This window comes from Gadus morhua, chromosome 9 (genome assembly GCF_902167405.1).
Source record: "Gadus morhua chromosome 9, gadMor3.0, whole genome shotgun sequence".
In the NCBI taxonomy this organism is placed as follows: Eukaryota; Metazoa; Chordata; class Actinopteri; order Gadiformes; family Gadidae; genus Gadus; species Gadus morhua.
Window position 1 is genome coordinate 13,304,664 of NC_044056.1, and position 19,065 is coordinate 13,323,728.

The 19,065-nt window shown below is 42.0% G+C and overlaps 2 protein-coding genes across 5 annotated transcripts in view; one reads left to right on the plus strand and one right to left on the minus strand.

Moving 5' to 3' along the window:
• Window positions 1-14,282, minus strand: part of LOC115551042 (partitioning defective 6 homolog alpha) — a 15,459-nt gene extending 1,177 nt beyond the window's left edge. Inside the window, exons 1-7 of one of the 2 annotated variants that reach the window (XM_030366543.1) lie at window positions 14,212-14,282; window positions 10,749-10,870; window positions 8,852-9,074; window positions 3,163-3,452; window positions 2,662-2,787; window positions 1,327-1,520; window positions 1-905 (exon numbers count right to left, since the gene is read on the minus strand). The exon at window positions 1-905 is cut by the window's left edge and continues 1,177 nt beyond it. In XM_030366543.1, coding sequence (XP_030222403.1) covers window positions 584-905; window positions 1,327-1,520; window positions 2,662-2,787; window positions 3,163-3,452; window positions 8,852-9,074; window positions 10,749-10,850 — 1,257 coding nt within the window. In that variant the 5' untranslated portion in view covers window positions 10,851-10,870; window positions 14,212-14,282 and the 3' untranslated portion in view covers window positions 1-583. Of the gene's footprint in view, window positions 906-1,326; window positions 1,521-2,661; window positions 2,788-3,162; window positions 3,453-8,851; window positions 9,075-10,748; window positions 10,871-11,028; window positions 11,259-14,211 lie in introns of those variants that run through there. The other variant, XM_030366542.1, reaches the window with a different exon arrangement.
• Window positions 14,283-14,292: 10 nt separating this feature from the next.
• cstpp1 (centriolar satellite-associated tubulin polyglutamylase complex regulator 1) lies at window positions 14,293-18,922 on the plus strand. 3 transcript variants are annotated; one of them, XM_030366557.1, is made up of 9 exons: window positions 14,293-14,448; window positions 14,722-14,824; window positions 15,821-15,951; window positions 16,289-16,373; window positions 16,535-16,620; window positions 17,009-17,213; window positions 17,306-17,415; window positions 17,586-17,649; window positions 17,821-18,922. In XM_030366557.1, the coding sequence occupies exons 1-9, from the start codon at window positions 14,406-14,408 to the stop codon at window positions 17,987-17,989; spliced, it is 996 nt and encodes a 331-aa protein (XP_030222417.1). In that variant the 5' UTR covers window positions 14,293-14,405; the 3' UTR covers window positions 17,990-18,922. The 3 variants fall into 3 exon arrangements, with proteins under 3 accessions (XP_030222417.1, XP_030222418.1, XP_030222419.1); XM_030366558.1 differs by having other exon boundaries at window positions 14,294-14,448; window positions 16,306-16,373; XM_030366559.1 differs by having other exon boundaries at window positions 14,320-14,448; window positions 14,766-14,824; window positions 16,306-16,373.
• Window positions 18,923-19,065: the final 143 nt, after the last annotated feature.

Sequence of the window (19,065 nt, forward strand, 5' to 3'; positions counted from 1 at the left end):
GGGCCAAGGAAAGAACAACAGGGAACCATGAGACTAACAACCAAACCGATTACCTTAACACACCTCCAAATAGGCAACTGAAGACAACCAAGTAACGGACCGTAAGGTATTGGCACTGTAGCAAGAGCAAATAAACCATTGGAAGTATGTTATTCTAAAATTAATGAATTCCTGTTTATGCAATAGAGATTGCATCAACCAATATACATTCAGGGGGGGAACACACATGCAGTACTGGAGTTTACATAACCTAAACATTCTCACTTTTTTGCATTGGAACTCCCTATCTTTCACCCTAGAACCCGTGAGGGTAGTTTATTTGAGTGTGGCGGGTTGAAGGTTATTTAGTGAGGGGCACCATAAATAACCTATTCAGGCCTATTACATTTAAAAGGGGATAAGAGTGAGACTAGGCCCTGTTGCTCTTTTGAGTGTGTTTAGCGCCCCCTAGTGGTGGCTACAGAGTTATTCCAGGCCCTGGTGCTGTTCAGGTGAGTTTGGCGCCTTCTTAACAGCGGCTACTGAGTTAAGTCTCGGCTCTGGTGCTCTTCGGCTGTGTGTTTTTGGCGCCCTCTAGCGGTGGCTACAGGGTGATGCTGTTGCCGTCCTCTCGCATGCTTTCCTGGCTGCTGCTGCTGGCCGTGTGGGCGGGACTTCCGTTTTGATTGACTGTCGTCATGGAAGTGTCGCTGGTGGAGGTGACAAAGCTACTGGGCATGGAGGCGCTGTGCGCGAGCGGCGCGCTGGAGGCGACGGAGCCGAGCCGGCCCAGGGAGTCTCTGCTGTAGTTGCCGTTGTTGCTGCTGTGTAAGTTGTGGGGAATGTACGTCGACAGGTTGTCGTTCTCGATGATGAGGTCGCCGTCGTCGTCCTCTTCCTCACTGTAGCCCTCCGCGATGCTGTCGCTATGGAAACAAACAGAGTGAAATAACTAACAAATCGGATCCCTGTTCAATAGTGACAGACATTGAAAAGTGAGCCATTAAGGATTATTATGCCTTAAATAATTATTATTATTATTTAAACCAGAATTCAAATTCCCATCCCGATGCTGTTTATTATGTTATAACACCTTGATTGCTTGTTAAGGCGGTCAAAATTGGAAAGGTGTGACTACAACCACAACAACCTAAACAACATCTGACTCAAAGGGAGGAGCTGACAACATAGGGAGAAGACCCTGTGGGTGGATGGACGCATTTTATAAGTTACTTTCTAATTTCAAAACAGAGCAAATCCCTGCAGTAAAACAAAGTGAATCTTCTTATCGTCCCATTTCCTTTACCCCTCCGTGTCTGCCTGTGCAGCACAGGTCGGTTTCCTCACCTGGCCGTGATGGGGTTGCTATGGGACACCGGGCTGGGCGAGTCGCAGGAGAGGGCGGAGCCTGTGGACCCGGAGCCCAGAGAGGCGTTGCCGGCGGAGACCTTGCTGCCCCGGGGCAGCACGTTGTTCCTCTGGTTGGCCGGCTTCACCGTCACGATGAGGTTGTGGCTGTTGGCCACCATCATGTCCGTCACCTGGGGAAGAGTCGACTCGTCACACCTCATGGAATACATTATACGAGATGTAACAACCATGGGTACATCTTTTATAAAAATATATAATAGATCTTTTAATTAATACATTAAAAAGGAAACCAAACATTTTAGATCTACAATTAAGGGTAGCTGTTAAACACAGGATAAAATACAAATATGGAATCAAATTGCACTCCATAGATTAAACGGCTGCTACTGCATGTATTTAATTGTTACTTGCCATTTTGGGTAATCCCTAAATAAGAATCATAAACCGAACCTCTATAATTTAAACGTCCCTAATAGGCCTGAGGGAGGATGTGTGGCCACAGAAACTCTTTCCTATAAGAAGCAGCCTAATTTCATCTCCCTGCCTAGCTAAATCGCATGCTACAGGCCAAGTTCATCAACCCAAACTCTTAACTGTAACCTCCACAAGAGGCCTGCAGAAGTCTGCTTGGCCACAGAGGCTTTTCCCTAAAGAAGCAGCCTTCATTGCTAAAGGCCACTTGCGCCACCAACAATGTCCGGATCGCCTCGCAGAACAAGTTATCAAAGATTAGGCTGTACAGATTCATCCCCTTAGAAGCAAGTTTTCCAAAAGCTTGCTTCTGGGGAAAACCTATAAGAAGCAGTTTTCAGGAGTGGAAAGTGTTGGTGCAGTGCGGACAGAAGGCTAAAATGACGAAGTAAAGAAAAAGCTGTGTTCCTGAGATTAAGCCGGTGGGGTATGGACGTGGCCTCGACTTCACCTCATACCTATACAATGTTCCACCTGGATGTGAAAGGACCCTTTGCTAAACGTAATCCAGTGGCCCCAGCCTGGAATGTAAAAACACTTACTTAGCTTTCATGGGGAATTTAAACAGGAAATTACCCGGAGAAAAGTTAATTGGGAATTACCTAATGGTAAATGAGTCCAACCAAGATTATTTATGTAAGGGAATATTTATTTTCCACAGTTGAATAGGCCTGAGGGTTTACTTGACACAATTCATGGAACTACCTTTAGAGCCCCCTCCATCATTCATTTGGGCTACTCTTATTCTAAGTGAGTGAGTGAAAATATATATAAAATATACATATACAAGTACCAGCGCCCATACATAAGTCCCAGCTACTGGTATCCCATGTTATTTACCTGGTCCAGAGACTTCCCCGCTACATCGATGCCGTTGACCTCCAGGATCTCATCGTTGACCCCCAGCAGCCCCGTGCTCTCTGCCAGCCCCCCACGCACCAGCCGGGAGATGAACACCCCGGGGACCTGGGGGGACGCAACAGCCGTTCAGACGGAATCTGATGTTTGACTACGAGTAAATAGTGCAGTACTTCAATACTGTAAGAACAGCTGAACCTAAAGGGTCCGATTTCTCCTCAGATATAAGATAATATTTCAAGATTGGGATATAAATCAAAACAAAAATAGATGTCATATAAAACCAGGCTACAATAGGATACTTAAGTAAATAATTAAATACAATACAACCCTAAACCACTTTTTGCTTACTCATCTCATTACTTAAAAAAACAAGATCACGATGACGAAGTGCTTTCTGTTCCGAGTATCGACAACATCCTAACACGTGCCAACTACCAAAACATAAACAAAAACAACAACTACAACAACGTGCACTCTCACCTTCTCCACGCCCTGGGGGGTCACGCGCACGCTGACCCCGTCGCGGATGTAGAAGCCCAGCGGTTTGCGGGTGCCGTGTTTGTGGAGCCGTACCCGCCGGTGCGACTCGGGCAGGATGTCTACGTCGATTATGGACGAGATCTGCCGGAAGTCTTGCGGGAGACCAATCATGAGGCCCGGCTTGTTCTTTTGGTGGGTGGAGCCCGAGGCATTAGGGCGGAGCCCCGTCAAGCCCAGCCCCTTCTTCCGTCTCTGGAGAGAGTTGGTGGCAAACACGATGGGCTCATCCTCTGGAGAGGGCAGGAAGTCAGAGGGAAAGGCTTGATTATTCCTTATTGATCCTTTTAAAAAGGTGCAGACTCCCCAACCTTTTCAGTCTTATATATGGCTCAAGTACCCCTTCATCCACACCGAACAACAAACGTTTTCCTTTCAACTACTGTTATACCATAACTATATTATCACTTATCATTATTATTAATATCGTAGTAACCAAAGCTTTTAAAATTAAAAAGCTGTACTTCTATTTCTGGTCTTTATTGATCAGCAACAATCCACCATCCCTGTTTCATATTTAACAAATTCATCAAATATTTGACATATATATATTTGTGGTGGGTTAAGGGTTACAAGAACCCAATGGAATCTGCCCACGTTCCTCCCAGTGGGAATCACCGGTGACGAGAAAATGTCACTGTGCAAACAAACCTCTCTCCAACATCTGGAGGTAGGCAGTAGGCACAGTGCAAGGTGTGTGAGCCCTAATGGAGGACCTTCAAGAAACTATCTGGATCTATAACCCGATGCAACAGATCTGGTCCAGTGTACCAAGATCAGTCTGCACAGAAATAAATACTACAGAACTCAAATAAAAACATTTAAACAATGCATCATTGAAGCAAACTTGGGGCCCACATGAAAGAGATATTTTTTAAAGCTGATAAGTTAGTCCCGATATGATTTGGTCTATGGACTTGCGCCATACAAAGGGGCCTTTTACTAAACCTTAGAAGGTGACGGAGCCAGTGACTATAGGCCTAGGATTGTGACTTCAGAAGGGAAGGAGGTAGAGGGGCTAGGGGAGAAGAGAGAAGCATTAGCTTCTTATTTCCAGGTTGTATTCACAGGGTTATCCATATCACCTTATCCAAGTACGTCAGCACGCCTGCATATTTTTCTTAATTTATGTGTGGAGGTAAAGTAATCTCTTTGGGTCTGAAAATATTATGCTAAAAGATCAAATTCCGCGTCCTGCAGACAGGTTAGCCAATTATCTCATGCTGAGATATTTTACTTTCTTGTGTTTTTCCTCACAAGCTTTATTTGGATTCTAGAGATTTTCCTTTCTCCATTTGCGAAAGCCCACATTGGTTGACTTCAACAATCAATGTCAAGCCGTCCTAGGTGTACATTAAATGGTGTTTTCGCCGTAAGCATTTTTGTAGTAGACTCAGCCTCAGCTCTTCAGGTTCAAGGAATGCGTTATCAGACTAAATGGACCCTGTCGGAGGTTGTTTACACTCTCTAGAGTATGGGGAAGGTCAGAGTCTGTTCCTCTCTCCTCCACAGTCACATGGGATTTATTTAGTGCCCGACTTCCCATGAATCGGATCCGTGCTGTGAATAAATGTGGTGACACTGCATAAATTGTGTGCTTGTAATTTAATTTAAATATTAAATCATCTTCCATGTTTTTCCATTAACATTTGGTACGAGCTACATTACAGGAAAACCATGTTACATGCATTCCTATTAAATTGTGGTTATGATCAAAGTAACCATAACACAGTTATATTGTAAAATATATATCAAGCGTCTGCATACACCACAACTTAATACGCTAACACAACGTTAATATTGAAACCCTTTCCAGCCAAGAAGTCTATGCTTTCTGCCAAAGCCACACACAATGTTGTTGATTGCATAAAATATTTTTAAATCTCCCATTATAATAATAATTATTCCATTAATTACTGAGATATTAGATCTATCAGAGCTATGCTGAGATTATGGTTTTTAATGGAGTATCATCAGTCAACTCTGTCAAGAATTAGCCTTGCCGAAATCACTGAAGTGGACACAGTGAAATTGAAGGACTTTGGCTGTTTCCAAACAGCGAGTCATGTAGGAGCCAGAGGATCAAGGAAAATGTTGTAGACAATCAACCTGCCCGAGAGCGTGCCTATCTCCACTGGAGACAAATACCCGACCTTCTGCATTCCTCCCCTCGCATTCCGGGAATAGCCGTCGCACAGCTCCATCAGATTGTTGCTTCCTCTGTGTACACGTCTTTCTATAATGCATGGACCTCAGGCAGTTCATCACTCCATCATCAAGGACGATGATGAGGATGTCAACAACAACAAATAGTTCTAAAATAATATCCAGTACAGTTCCAGTACAGTATATTTTTTTCCAATATGTTAAATGTTGCAGATCAACTCTTTTCCTTGACCAGGAAAATGTATTATTGCTATAGTCAACGGTTAGCTTAGCTTAGCCAAAGAAAGTCGAAACTTTTTAAATTTTGTCTTTTTTATTCAGATTCTATTGTAAAAAAACCTGTTAACCAAACCTTCCCTGAAGTATGTTCACACAACTCCCTGAAGTATGTTCACTGTTTAGTCAAAAAGTAGAAGAGTCACTCAGCTTCAGTCAGTTCAACAACATTGCAAAATGTCTCTAAGAAAACAGAACAGACGTTTGAAACGTCAGGGTTTTAAGACAGAGAAGAAAGCTTTAATGGCAGTGATGACATGGTAAACATGCCAGTTTAGAGTGCCAATATTTCAGCTCGTACAACATGCTCTAAGCAGGCCTTGTCTGAGAGATGTATGTAACTGTGTTCTACCCTGCAGAATACTGTCATTGTCTGCCTGCTGCACACAACAACCCCCAACCCCAGGCCCTTGCTGACACACCATTTTTTCTGAGCGTCAAATTGATAAAGCGTTTGTTTTTCTGATGACCAACCGGTGTTGATGGTTTGTTCCTCCCATTTTGTATTTGTTCTCCCCAAGATAAAAGTATTTTCCTCCACAATCAGCAATTTGTAACTCTAGCCACATAAGGACTTAACTTCCATTATCCCACCAAATACAATAAGTCAGACTTTAGTCAGACAATTTCATTGTAGTTGATTAATGACTTTAAATTTATTTTTACAGATTTTAAGAATTCAGTTTACTTAAGCCCACAAGTCCCTGTCCTTCATGTATTTAATTTTTTGGGGGCAACGTTTGGCTCGTTCAACAAGAGTATGGATTTCATCATTTGAATAGAGAAATTAAAATAAAAAATTGTGCTATTCATTCTAGGAGAGAGACTTTAAAAAGGAAAGGCAGACGAAAGCAAAGCACACACACACACACACACACACACACACACACACACACACACACACACACACACACACACACACACACACACACACACACACACACACACACACACACACACACACACACACACACACACAGGATAATCTAAAAGAAAGAACTTGCAAAATTGAATAACATGTTGACCTTTTGGAAATAGTAACTTCTGCTGTGAAAAATGAAGAACAATAACAAAGTTCTTTCTCCCTCTGTCCTTTACAAGTCTGACTTGTACCTTTCAACAGACAACCCCATATTATGACAATTTAAGACCCATTCCCAGAACTTCTGCGTCGCTTAGAAACGGCTCTTTTTACGGATCCTTTTACCTTGTCATTTATACATTTTGTGTTCCATTGTGTGCACATAGGTACTAGGCTGGGCCAGCCCCTGTGGTGTTAATGGTTGCAACATTCCAACCATAATCCCAAACCAAAGGCCCCATTGCCCCTCACTGGAGGACAGTATAAACAGCTGTTGCAGCCAGGTCTCTCTCCCTCTCTCTCCCGCCCTCTCTCCATCCATCTCTCTGATATGTAGCCAACAGATTTCATGGAGGGTTTGAGGTCTTTTTAAAAGGTTCCACTGATTTTACAGATCTACATATTTCGTCAAGCCGAATGCAAAGCAGAGCCAAATAGTATCTCCTTAAACTTTGATGTCTAGCTTTGTGTCCATGTCCCATTCAAATGCATACACACACACAAACACACTCATTTAGCCTCAATTAATGTCCCATTGTCACAAATGTACTTTAATGATGCAGAAGTTTGCATTGGCCCGATTGTTGAGCCTTTTCTACAGAAAAGAGTGAATGCATGACCGCCAAAAATACACACAAATGCATTGAGATAATGCGATTATCTTCTTCTAGAGTCTTCTAGAGTGAGCTCATCCCATTCAGTGACTAATAGCGTAGAGATGCTATTAGTGCATAGTACTGATGGGTTTTGAACACACACACACACACACACACACACACACACACACACACACACACACACACACACACACACACACACACACACACACACACACACACACACACACACACACACACACACACACACACACACACACAGGGTGGAGAAAGAGAGACAAAAGAGATAATAATTGAAGCACAGAGAGGGTGTTGCAGATGATGCCAGGAACAATGCAGAACCTGAATGTGGTGGGTGTGTCTGCGTGAGCCTAAACTAAAATGAGGAAATCTGAATTCCTTCCCCTTAAAACAATAACCATGGGGAAGAGTATGGTTTACCCATGGTCAACCATGGTCAACCATGGGTAACCATGGGTAACCATGGGGAAACATGGGGAAACATGGGGAAACCATGCCATGGGTCCAAGACCCAGAGCAATACAATAATAACTACAATAACTTAAATCATTTCCTAAGTTTTCACAAAAGACAGTGAATAAAGATGCAGGTTTTTACTAAACATGCACCAGTATCATTATGTTGAGATGGATACGTGATCCTTTCTACATTATATCGCTCCATAAACAGATATATCCTCTATGTGACAAATACTTGCTCTTTTGCTTCTGTGTATACAGACTGTTGAAGTAATCTGATCAGTCACGTGATAGGCTGCATCGCAAACAACAATAGCAACCTATTGTAGTCAGCATCGGATTCACATTACAGCTGAATTTGGAAAAGACAAAGAACAATGCAAAGAAAGAGCCATAGTACCCCCGAAACATACCCCCACCTTGGAGGGCTGGTTTCATATGTTTGTTCGTGTGTGCAAGCTTGCACACGTGTATGTGTGAGGGTCTGTCTAACAGCATCCAGCTTATGTTCTCTAGCGTTCAGGTAGGCACCCACCCATAGTATGGAACAGGAGTGATCAGATGGCAACGCAATGACCGAGGTGTCATCAGAGGTCAAAGACAGGTTTCGCTCATAACACCAATGCTTAGTCTGCTGCTTTCATGTACTTTCTTGCCTCTTCTGGTGGTGATAATGTCTGACCTACCTCTTCTGCTGGTGATAATGTCTGACCTACCTCTTCTGGTGGTGATAATGTCTGTTTTACCAATTCTGGTGATAATGTCTGGCCTACCTCTTCTGACAGTGATAATGTCTGTCCTACCTCGTTTAACAGGGATAATGACAGCCTTACCTCTTATGGTAGTGATAATGTCTGTCCTAACTCGTCTTACAGGGATAATGACGGCCTTACCTCTTATGGTGGTGATAATGTCTGTCCTAACTCGTCTTACAGGGATAATGACGGCCTTACCTCTTATGGTGGTGATAATGTCTGTCCTAACTCGTCTTACAGGGATAATGGCAGCCTTACCTTTTCTGGTGAGTATAATGCGTAGCAGCGGATTGGCCGAGGAGACGGCCTTCTGGAAGTTGTCGTCGTTGTTGATCGGCAGCAGGTCCCCGTGAATGTCGGCGTAGCCCAGCATCAGGTCCGTCCCCGGGATGTGGTGGACACTCTGCAGCAGGCGGTAGAACTCCTGGAAGCTTCCGGCGCCGCTCCGCTTCAGGGCGAAGCGGCGGTACTCTGCATCAAACTGGAGAGAGGAGCCAGCATGAGGGATGTGGAGCGCAGCTTGACGCCCATCTAGATCATTAGGAGACTCGCTGCGTAACCTCCGCCTTCTGATAACGGGGTACATGTCATGGATAGAAGATTTGGATTATTATTTATTTATTTTATGATTATTCATAATAGTTTATTTGCTTGCCAACTTCGGGTGATTTTAAATCTCATCTGAATATTGGTTGTGTAAGCCTTCGCTGCATTGGTGATAAAAGGCTAGTTAGAAATATATTAGAGCTGAATTCTAAATCCATTATTTGCATTTTGTCTCTTTACTTCTTGTCAAATTAAATTAAGCAATTGGGCAGACAATTGGATGAGGCAGTACATTAGTGTCACTGGTTAATTGGCTTAATTGATAAAGGTACCAAAGAATTACACAGAAATACAGGTTACAGGATGATACAGGATATACAGGATGCAGAATGCTACACAGCCCGTCAGGATATCCGGAATATGACGTCAACTACTGCCATTAAGAACATGTATCATGAAGAACTTGAAGTCATTGTCATGATGCGCCTACAATTATTAAAAACGTGTAAATCTCATCATGGCCGTTCAACAGCCTGTTTTAATTGTAGGTCATTGTGAGAGGACTTTCAAGTTTTCTAGTTATTCATTTACTAGTTTTGTCCAATTTGATCTGGTAGTAATTGACAGGACAACATAGCCAAGAAAAGAACGAGCCCTTCTCTTCGCACTACTTTGTGTTACTCAGCGCCTTTTTCAAACATGTCCAAATGTAAAAGTAGATGGGCTGCACAGCGTTATTTTACATCCGGAGCCTCGACAACAGTAGGCTAATACAAAGGGTACGACTTGACGGCTGGATGGAGAAGAAGTGCCTGGCTCACTGTAGCGATGAAAACTGTAGCCTGCTCTACCTGCCCTGCAACATTCCTCAGCGTTACATGCCTGACATATTTCCAATTGTGAGGGACAGCAATGTGTAGTATGACATGTAACAAACCTGATAAAACGGCGATCAATCTCTCCATACCCTCCCACAATCCATGACCCATTATGAGAGAATGTAGTACACGGGCTATAGAGAATGTGGGGTGGTGGGGGTGGGGGTGGGGGGTTGGTTCTAATGCGTAATGCAGAACCAGCGTAATAATAATATAAGATGAGGACAATAAATTATAATGGAAATCAAATAAAATAGCATGTCACAGCAGAACGAGGATGAAACGTCTGACCAAGTCGGATTAAAGATATATATAAAAAAAGGAGGATACATGGGATTTACAATTGGTGCGTTTAGGATTAGAAGGTGCTTCGACCCGGCGGTGGATCGTAGGACGGTAGAGCGGCGGTACCCACGAAACACAGAGGCACGTGTAAATAACTCAGTACTGTCACGATACAGTATCAGTTTAAGCAATAGATGGCGATGGTCTGTTCGATACCCCTCTACCTACGGTAGAAACCAGTAGCCCTACGGTAGAAAACAGTAGTACTACGGTAGAAACCAGTAGCGCTACGCTACACACCAGAGGCACTACGGTAGAAACCCAGCACTGTGCCGTAGTGCACTGATTGACCGCGCATCCATAACAATAAACACATTTGGCTCATGTCCAAACGACTAACAAAAAAAACGAAAGAATCATAATGATGGTAAAAGACCCATACTTACTTTGCTCTTGACCTCCACAACGTTTTGAGGGAGTTTGAACGGCGTCCTTTGCTGGTGCCTTGACATAGTGTTGTCCGGTTGTAGCACTGCGGATAAAATCATCCACCAGACGTGTTGTTGTCCTTCCCTCGGGGAGAAAACAATACATTAAAACGCTGGATATCGAAGACAATGTCCGCTCGATCGACGTGTTGGTGTTGACAAAAAGAAAATCACGCCACGTTTCCAGTTAGTGTCAGTGCTTGTGTCTCTGGCGATGTAAATGTGCCTCTGTTCTCACAGCTGTGTTAGAAGGCGGAAAGGAGAACAGCGATCGCGACAGGTGTAGAATGGTGTGGCCGCCGGATGGGCAAACGTCGCCTTGATCCGGTGGCATAGGAAAGCTCTCCTGCTAAAAGGGCAATGCTATCTCTTTTTCACCCCGCCGTCTCGAATCTTCCTATCAGGAACTGAAGGGCCCAAAACAAACCTGGGCGAGGAGAGCGAAATGGACAGGGCGTGTATTTCCTATGATCTTGTCACCACATTATTAATAGAAACAGAATAGGCTAGTTCTAATGAAAAATTCGAGGTTGGATAAGAGTTAGATGTTTCACAAAACGTAGAAGATGAAAAAAGAAGAAGAGACAGCCTGTTAGCCTGGCCCTAGATCATAGCCATTAATAGGTTTATCGAATAGACATTCAACCAAAAGAGCAATATACCATATCGTTTCTAAACTTCCTCTCTCTTTTTTTCACATTTTCCTTCCCTCTATCTTTTTTCATATTATAATATCGTGGCGTCAATGTGTGCATGTAGTACTACCTTGTACTCGTGTGTGTGTGTGTGTGTGTGTGTGTGTGTGTGTGTGTGTGTGTGTGTGTGTGTGTGTGTGTGTGTGTGTGTGTGTGTGTGTGTGTGTGTGTGTGTGTGTGTTTGTGTGTGTGTGTGTTTAGTACTACCCTGCACAGGATGTGTGTGTATTTGGTACTATCCTGTACTAGGATGTGTGTGTTCAGTACTACCCTGCTCTAGGATGTGTGTGTTTAAATACCCTGTACTACGATGTGTGTGTTTGATACCCTGTACTAGGATGTCTGTGTATTTGGTACTACCCTGTTCTAGGATGTGTGTGTTTAATACCCTGTTCTAGGATGTGTGTGTTTAGTACTATCCTGTACTAGGATGTGTGTGTTTAGTACTATCCTGTACTAGGATGTGTGCCCAGTCCTTGCCCCCTCGAACTGCTCCTGTACTTTGCCAGCTATCTGCTGTCCTCCCTTTCCCTCTTTTTTCCACCCTCCTCCCTGCGGATCCTGAGTGATAGCATAGTCCTGGAATGGACAAAACACACACATACACACATGCACACATGCACGTGCACACACACACACACACACACACACACACACACACACACACACACACACACACACACACACACACTTTCACTCTCTCTCACGCACACACACACACACACACACACACACACACACACACACACACACACACACACACACACACACACACACACACACACACTTTCACTTATACACGCACATATAAATATATTGGCTCAACAACAATAATAGCAACAGTGGTATCCGATGAATGGAGGCAATGCGTTTGCAACAGCAACTGCAGTTGACCTCAAGTTTGTTGTGTTTGCAATCATGTAGCCACCAATATGTCAAATAAAAAACTCAGAGCATGATTCTTCTTGTCTTCTGTCATCTTCAGCAATGCCTGATCATTTTTACATTACATTAAACTACAGACACTTAGCAGACACTTTTGTCCAAAGCGACATACAGTAGTTCATTCAACAATAAAGATATAACCCCAAAAATTCATATAATAAGAAAAGAAACAGCTTTTAAGTGCAACAAAATGGAAACAAGTGAATGAGAATAATTTTTAAGTTGTATTTTAGTTTTAATTACATCTTTGTTTTACATTTACCTAGTCCTAGACATGCAGAATGCTCACTTCTATATTTATATTCCTTTCCAAGTTTTGTCTCTTTGTCTCAGGAGTCTTTCTATAAATGTAATGTGTATTTGATATTGGCAGAAAACATTTCTATAGCATTACCTTACTTACTAATTAAGTGTATCAAAATTGAAAGTCAACAAAACAACCAATAAAAACAAATTCCAAGATGCATTAACAAAACCATGCTATTGGTCTACTGGTTTTGGCTAGGTGGTGCCTATTAAGAAGGGTGAGTCATTTCTACTTCAAGCAAGGTGTGCAGTCAATGAGGCAAAGTATGTCAAGTATGTGTGGTATGCAATTGCTTTGACTCACAGCACGTCTACTTTGTCTGATGGGTGTGACAGGTTGTGACATGAGGGATGTCATGTTTATTCCATCCGATTTTTCTGTCTATTCATAGCTCTGTTCACGACAAAAAACAAATGAAAGCACCAAACATAAACAATATTAAAAGGAGCGTGTGGACAGAGATAGCATAATGCTGCTGATCTAGATCTATTCTGCTAATGCAGCACAAGACTAGACAGTTTGGCTGACTGTTAGATACATTCACGGTGTCATTGATAGACAATTTCGGTGACTAACTTATTTGCAGTAGAGAACAATCAATGGAGCTTGTTCATAAGAATGCATAATGGGATTATTGGTTGGGGATACTTGACTCCACCATATTGAGAGTGCTACAGATATTTGGAATAATGTAACATCCTAAATCAACGTAAATACATCGTAACATATGAAAACTAGTTTTTTTTACTCACATCTCACAGAGGAGTCTCCACAGAAGGATAAATCCTCTCACTATTAATTACAAACAATGACCAAAAAGAAGAAAATACCAACATACAGTAATGACTAACTTGCTAATAATCCAAAAATTGCAGCAGTTTATTGCGATGTGATGTCACAATTTACAGTTAAGCCCTATAGACCTAGATCCTTCTCACAGAGAGCATCGTTGTATAACAAAAGCAGGGGATGCTCTTAATCTAAATTATCACTACTTTTATGTAGGCTACCAGGGACTTTCACCCACTAGTTAAATCTACCTCTCGCCCTGGACAACATAAAAGTAGTAGTCATAATAAGTGTCATGAGACACCTGTGTTTTTATGATGCTTCTGTGAAAAGGGTTTATTGCATAAAACATTTTGTCTTCAGGACTTCAGTTAAGTCTAGTTCCACAACTACCCACGCACCCACCCCCCACCCAACGCGCACACACACACACACACACACACACACACACACACACACACACACACACACACACACACACACACACACACACACACACACACACACACACACACACACACACACACACACACACACACACACACACACACACATGCTTATACCCATCGTAAATGTCATATTCTTTCATAAATTCATAAATGCATATGGTCAATACAGACAATAGCCACTGTTGTATTATCGATATTTTAACCAATTATCTTTTTCCTCGAAGATTTAATCTGACCTCTGACCGCACTGGACAACGGATGGACACGGACATGCACGATCTCCTCACGATCTCCTTCTGTGTTTACGGAAGTCGGTCAAACGCAGTCGGTCCCCCTAGTGATAACACAACAGTGATCTGAAGCTGTTTTCATCAGCGCCATTCTGCGTTTTAATGCTAACTCTGACTCCTTCTCCATTCTAACCATCAATATGAATCGCTTCAACCCAGTCCTTCCGGTGGATGAATATCTAGGTAGGCGAGGTCGACTTGGTTTGATGATGTCAGTGGTTTGATGTCGGCTTTGAGACATTTTAAGTACGATGGTGGTATGGGCGCTGGATGCTCGTTGTATGCTATCAATATGAAGTGCAGGTATTTGCTTAGAAGGTTGTTGCGGATGGGTAAAGGCTAATCATGATTATATTTGTACGTTAATCAGTCGCTGCATGCAATGGCTCGTATATATGTAGGATGTCTGTTCTGCATGTTGTCTGTTATGCCCTTGTCATGTGTGTGTTACTATAGTAGAGACCAATGTGCTTTTCTACCTCAACGATGCCTTGACCCAGCTTTTGGAACATAAAGAGGAATACACCCAGTTTGGAGTGATACGCTACTTTGCAGAATAGTAAGTGGCAAATTGTCCTTTTTAAAACATCTATACAGTTAACATGACACAGGAAATAACCATTTACTAACCATTGTAATGACCACATCGTAAACAATGCATTGAATGAAACGTGTTTTTTGTTCCATTAATCTCTCATATCTGCAATATACTTTGATTACCTTTTCAACAATATCAGCAAGAAGGTACTCACCAAATAAGTTAAAACCATAGTTTTACATATTAAAGGGCCAGTCTGCACAATTGAGGTGGCCACTAGCACTGGCCTGTATTGTGTAAGGTGCCAGAAGGTTTATCCAAAATGATGTAATCAAAGCTGGATGGCTGTTCATGGAGCTGAATGGGCTTTACACAATCACCGCAATTTCCTTTTTTTGGAAAAGAGACATTCCTTTTAATCGCAAGGTCTATTTTTAACGGCTCTATCCTGAAAAATAAATCACAATCGGGTATCTTTGTCATAGTCACCTTCAGCGTAGACTAAGATGATATAAAACATACTCAGCATCTCTGACTCTTATAGTATAACGCCACACCGTAATTTCCTATAAAAAAAAATGCTCATTCTAACGCTCATACAACGACAATGCAAAAAACAATCACAAATGGGTCATAGTGAGGATAACCGGGCCAAATTTAACAAAACATAACGATTATCATGTGATGGATTATTTGGGATTATACACTAGTTAAAACACAATGATGAAAAAGCATTAAATATCTATATATATATAAGGTGCAGTGTTTAAATTGAAAATCTAAATATTTTCAATTTAAACACTGCACCTTTAAGATACACTTCATCAGTTAGACAGAACAGTAATGCGCCATGAATTTTTGACTTTTATTGAACGTAGAAAGAATGGACTGAGGGATCGGGAACTAAATTATAAAGAAATTAGGGAATCAATTCTGATATGTTCAAATGTAATGTGATTTGTTGGTTAAACCATTTGTATAATGTTCCATTTGTGATGCCATTTCCTTGTTTTTAAGTTTCAGCAGTGTAAAGAACAGCAACCATGTCCTCTTTCGAGAATACAACTACATCAAGGCTACTCCTCACAACCGAGCATCATTCATCAAAGTCTTTTGGAGATGTTTCAGACAGATTGGCAGGAGTGGAGGTGAGTAGGTGAACAAACATGGAAATATTAGCCCGCCCCTCACTTATCTTTACCTCACACTCATCAGGTAAAGATCTACGTACCAGACAGTTATTCTCCCTGTTAATACAGGGATTTGTAGATTAATTAAGTCAATACAGCATACCTATTTTGATTACATGAAAGGCAATAAATACGGGTAAACATTAAATACAGCTCATTCAAGGATATTTGGAGATTTTTCCTGCCATTCATTACTGTCGTACTCTCCCAGCAGTAGCCAGTCGTAAACATCTCGTTTTTCTTCATTTTGTTTGCCATGATTTGCACTGTTTCTATTTCTCTTGTGTAATTGCAGACGTTCTGTCCATGCAGGAGTACAGCTCTGTGCTCCAGCTGCTGTGTCCAGACTTCCCAGTGGAGCTGGTGCAGAGTGCTGCCAGGTCAGCTTGTTACTTACACACAGCGCAGCGTGCAGTGACTTATCGTACACTGCAACAAAAGCAATGACTATTTAAACATTGAGCCATCATATGTTATATTCTAGCCTCCTAACAAGTTAGATATTTTGTTGTTGATTAATGCTATCTCTTCCTTTCTGCAGAATTGTGTTAATGGATGACGCTGTTGATTATCTGATGTCGTTTGCAGACTTCCTTTATGCCTTTCAGCTGCTGTTTTATTACCATGGTATAGTTGTTGTTCTCCGTACCTGTATACCCTTAGCAGTAAATATATATAATTGCAGTATATATCTACGGTAATTCATTTGTTTATGGTTATGGTATTTCGTTTGTGTAATACAGTTAATAGTCCGATATTTGTGGTACTTTATAATAAACAAGGGCTAGACAACGATGAAGTTAAATACTTGTATCCCATTTCTGTGTGTAGGTGGTGCCATTTTATTGGGCTTAACACTTAACTTAATGTTATGGTGCCAACATAGTCCATATCATGGTTTTCAGCAGGGTCATGTTATCTATATGGTTATTGCTAAAAAGCAAGAGTGTTTCCGCTACGAGGATTAATGTCTGAAAATATGAATTCCCCAAATGCTACAAAAATGTCCCAACAGAGTTTCTTGCGAGCGTCCTGACCATCTACCAGGATCTGTTGTTCGGTAAGAGCCCCAACACGGTGATCGTGCCCACATCGATCGCTGTAGAGCAGCTCCCCCTGTTGGCCACAGAGGAGAACACCAGCCAGGAACTGCAGGAAGGTGTCGAGGCCTCTACGCTGGCTGAGTGCATAAATGGCCTCTGTGACAGGTTTAAACAGAGGTAACTTACTTCATTTATCGGTAATATCTGACCTCCACAGATGAACTCAGTTTATCTGCTCTGACACCCCCCCACATGTCTCTGTGCCCTAGTTACCCCTCTAGGACCTGTATGTTGGATGTGCTGGAGCAAAGTCCCAAAGTCACATACTACGGCTTCCTCATGGGCCTGGCCAAACACGACGCTATCAACACAGAAATAGGTCAGCATTAGGTGGTCAATGAATAATGTACATGCTGCACAATATAGCGCTGTCTTACCATGCAGTGTGTATTATTATTATAATCAAACTATACATATATATAATTATTATAATCGTTAATAGTTGCTATAATGATCTGCACCTTTTCAAACCCATGATACATTTTTCAGGTGCGCTACCCAACAGATCAGATGTGCTGGTTGACCCAGAGATGGATCAAGAGCTTCTTAAACTGTGAGACTTTCTCACAAACCCACCCTCACACACACACGCCCACATGCACACGAGCACGCACACACACGCACACACACACTAAATCTCTTATCTATACTGTGTCATTTATAAGACATTTATTACTATGAAATATATTTTGTGACTGATGCGTGTTCTTCTTCGTGCTTCCAGCATATCTCAGATCTCCGCCAGCCCTGGTAGCAACAGCAGTGGCAGTGTTCCAGGGGGGCTGAGGGAGAGCCAGAAGAAAGCCTCCCCACGGAGGAGCCTCCACCACAGGAGGAGGATGGAGGTGGAGAGCGACGGCTCCACGGAGGAGACGGACTCCTCCGAGAGTTAAATGAAAAGGACCACACCCATAGCTCTCTATGAACCACTTAAAGCTGCTGTGGGTAAGGTTTAAGAGCTATGATTTGATTGAGTTCCTCAGCTTTAAGAGAGTTTAATGTGCTGTGAGAATATCTGTTTCGAGTTGAAGGCACCTGCCTTTGTAGGAGATAATTTACACTTTTGAACGCTCCGGGCAGGTTTCTGACCAATCAGGGCATCTCTTCCCTGATTTAAGGTATCTGGCCTGTCAAACCCAGGTGTGTGAAATGCAACAATCCTCGAGGGCGGAGGCAGGGAACCTTTCTTGGTGGGGTAGTTTAGTTTCGAAATCTGTCTCTCTTCTGTACTTTGCTAGTCTCTCTCTTGATAACTCTTGAATCCTACCTAATACCTACAGGCAGCTTTTTATAAAAAATAATAATGTGGAACTGTTCAGCGATGCCACAAAATCAGAACTATATACTAAACTACTACACTAATAGTTATGAATAATAATCCATATCATTTCAATGGTTTGTTTTGTTTGTTTGTTGCATTTCTGCAAATGTGTCTGCTGGCACAAAGGGTGTAGCATAAAAGGAGAGGCAGGGTTTGTTGTGTTTATAGGTTCCTCACTAACACCCTCGATCAACTGATCATTCCCCTTTTTATTAAGGACTGCTCTTGTCTTTTAAAAAATACATGAGTTTTTTACTTGAATAAGTTATTTTAGCGTTAAGATTAAGTTGCATGCAATGCATACACATTTCACAAGCAGGCTTGTGCGAACTATTGACGGTGAGATGGAGCTCAGTGAAGCATCAACGCTGCACACACTTATCCCTCTGCTCGCCTGAGCGTAGAGACGACATTCACAATATGTATTGCAGCAAACAAGGCTTGCAAATGAATTGATAAACAAAACTACTTTCAGAAATGCCAATAAATTGTCATTAACTATTAATGAATGGATTTCGTTATTGTGTCATTTTTTTTGGAACTATGTCTTTATAATTTTATAGCATTGTATGATATAATATAATTGTCTTAGAAGTAATGCACCAAATATTTTTGAATGACGATTTGTTTGTTAAACAGGTAATTGGT

Coding starts and splice junctions, on each gene's coding strand:
- cstpp1 (XM_030366557.1), top strand. CDS start 14,406: ATGAATCGCTTCAACCCAGTCCTTCCGGTGGATGAATATCTAG. Junction 16,621..17,008: donor GCTGCTGTTTTATTACCATG/GTATAGTTGTTG, acceptor ATGTCCCAACAG/AGTTTCTTGCGAGCGTCCTG. Junction 17,416..17,585: donor CGCTATCAACACAGAAATAG/GTCAGCATTAGG, acceptor TACATTTTTCAG/GTGCGCTACCCAACAGATCA.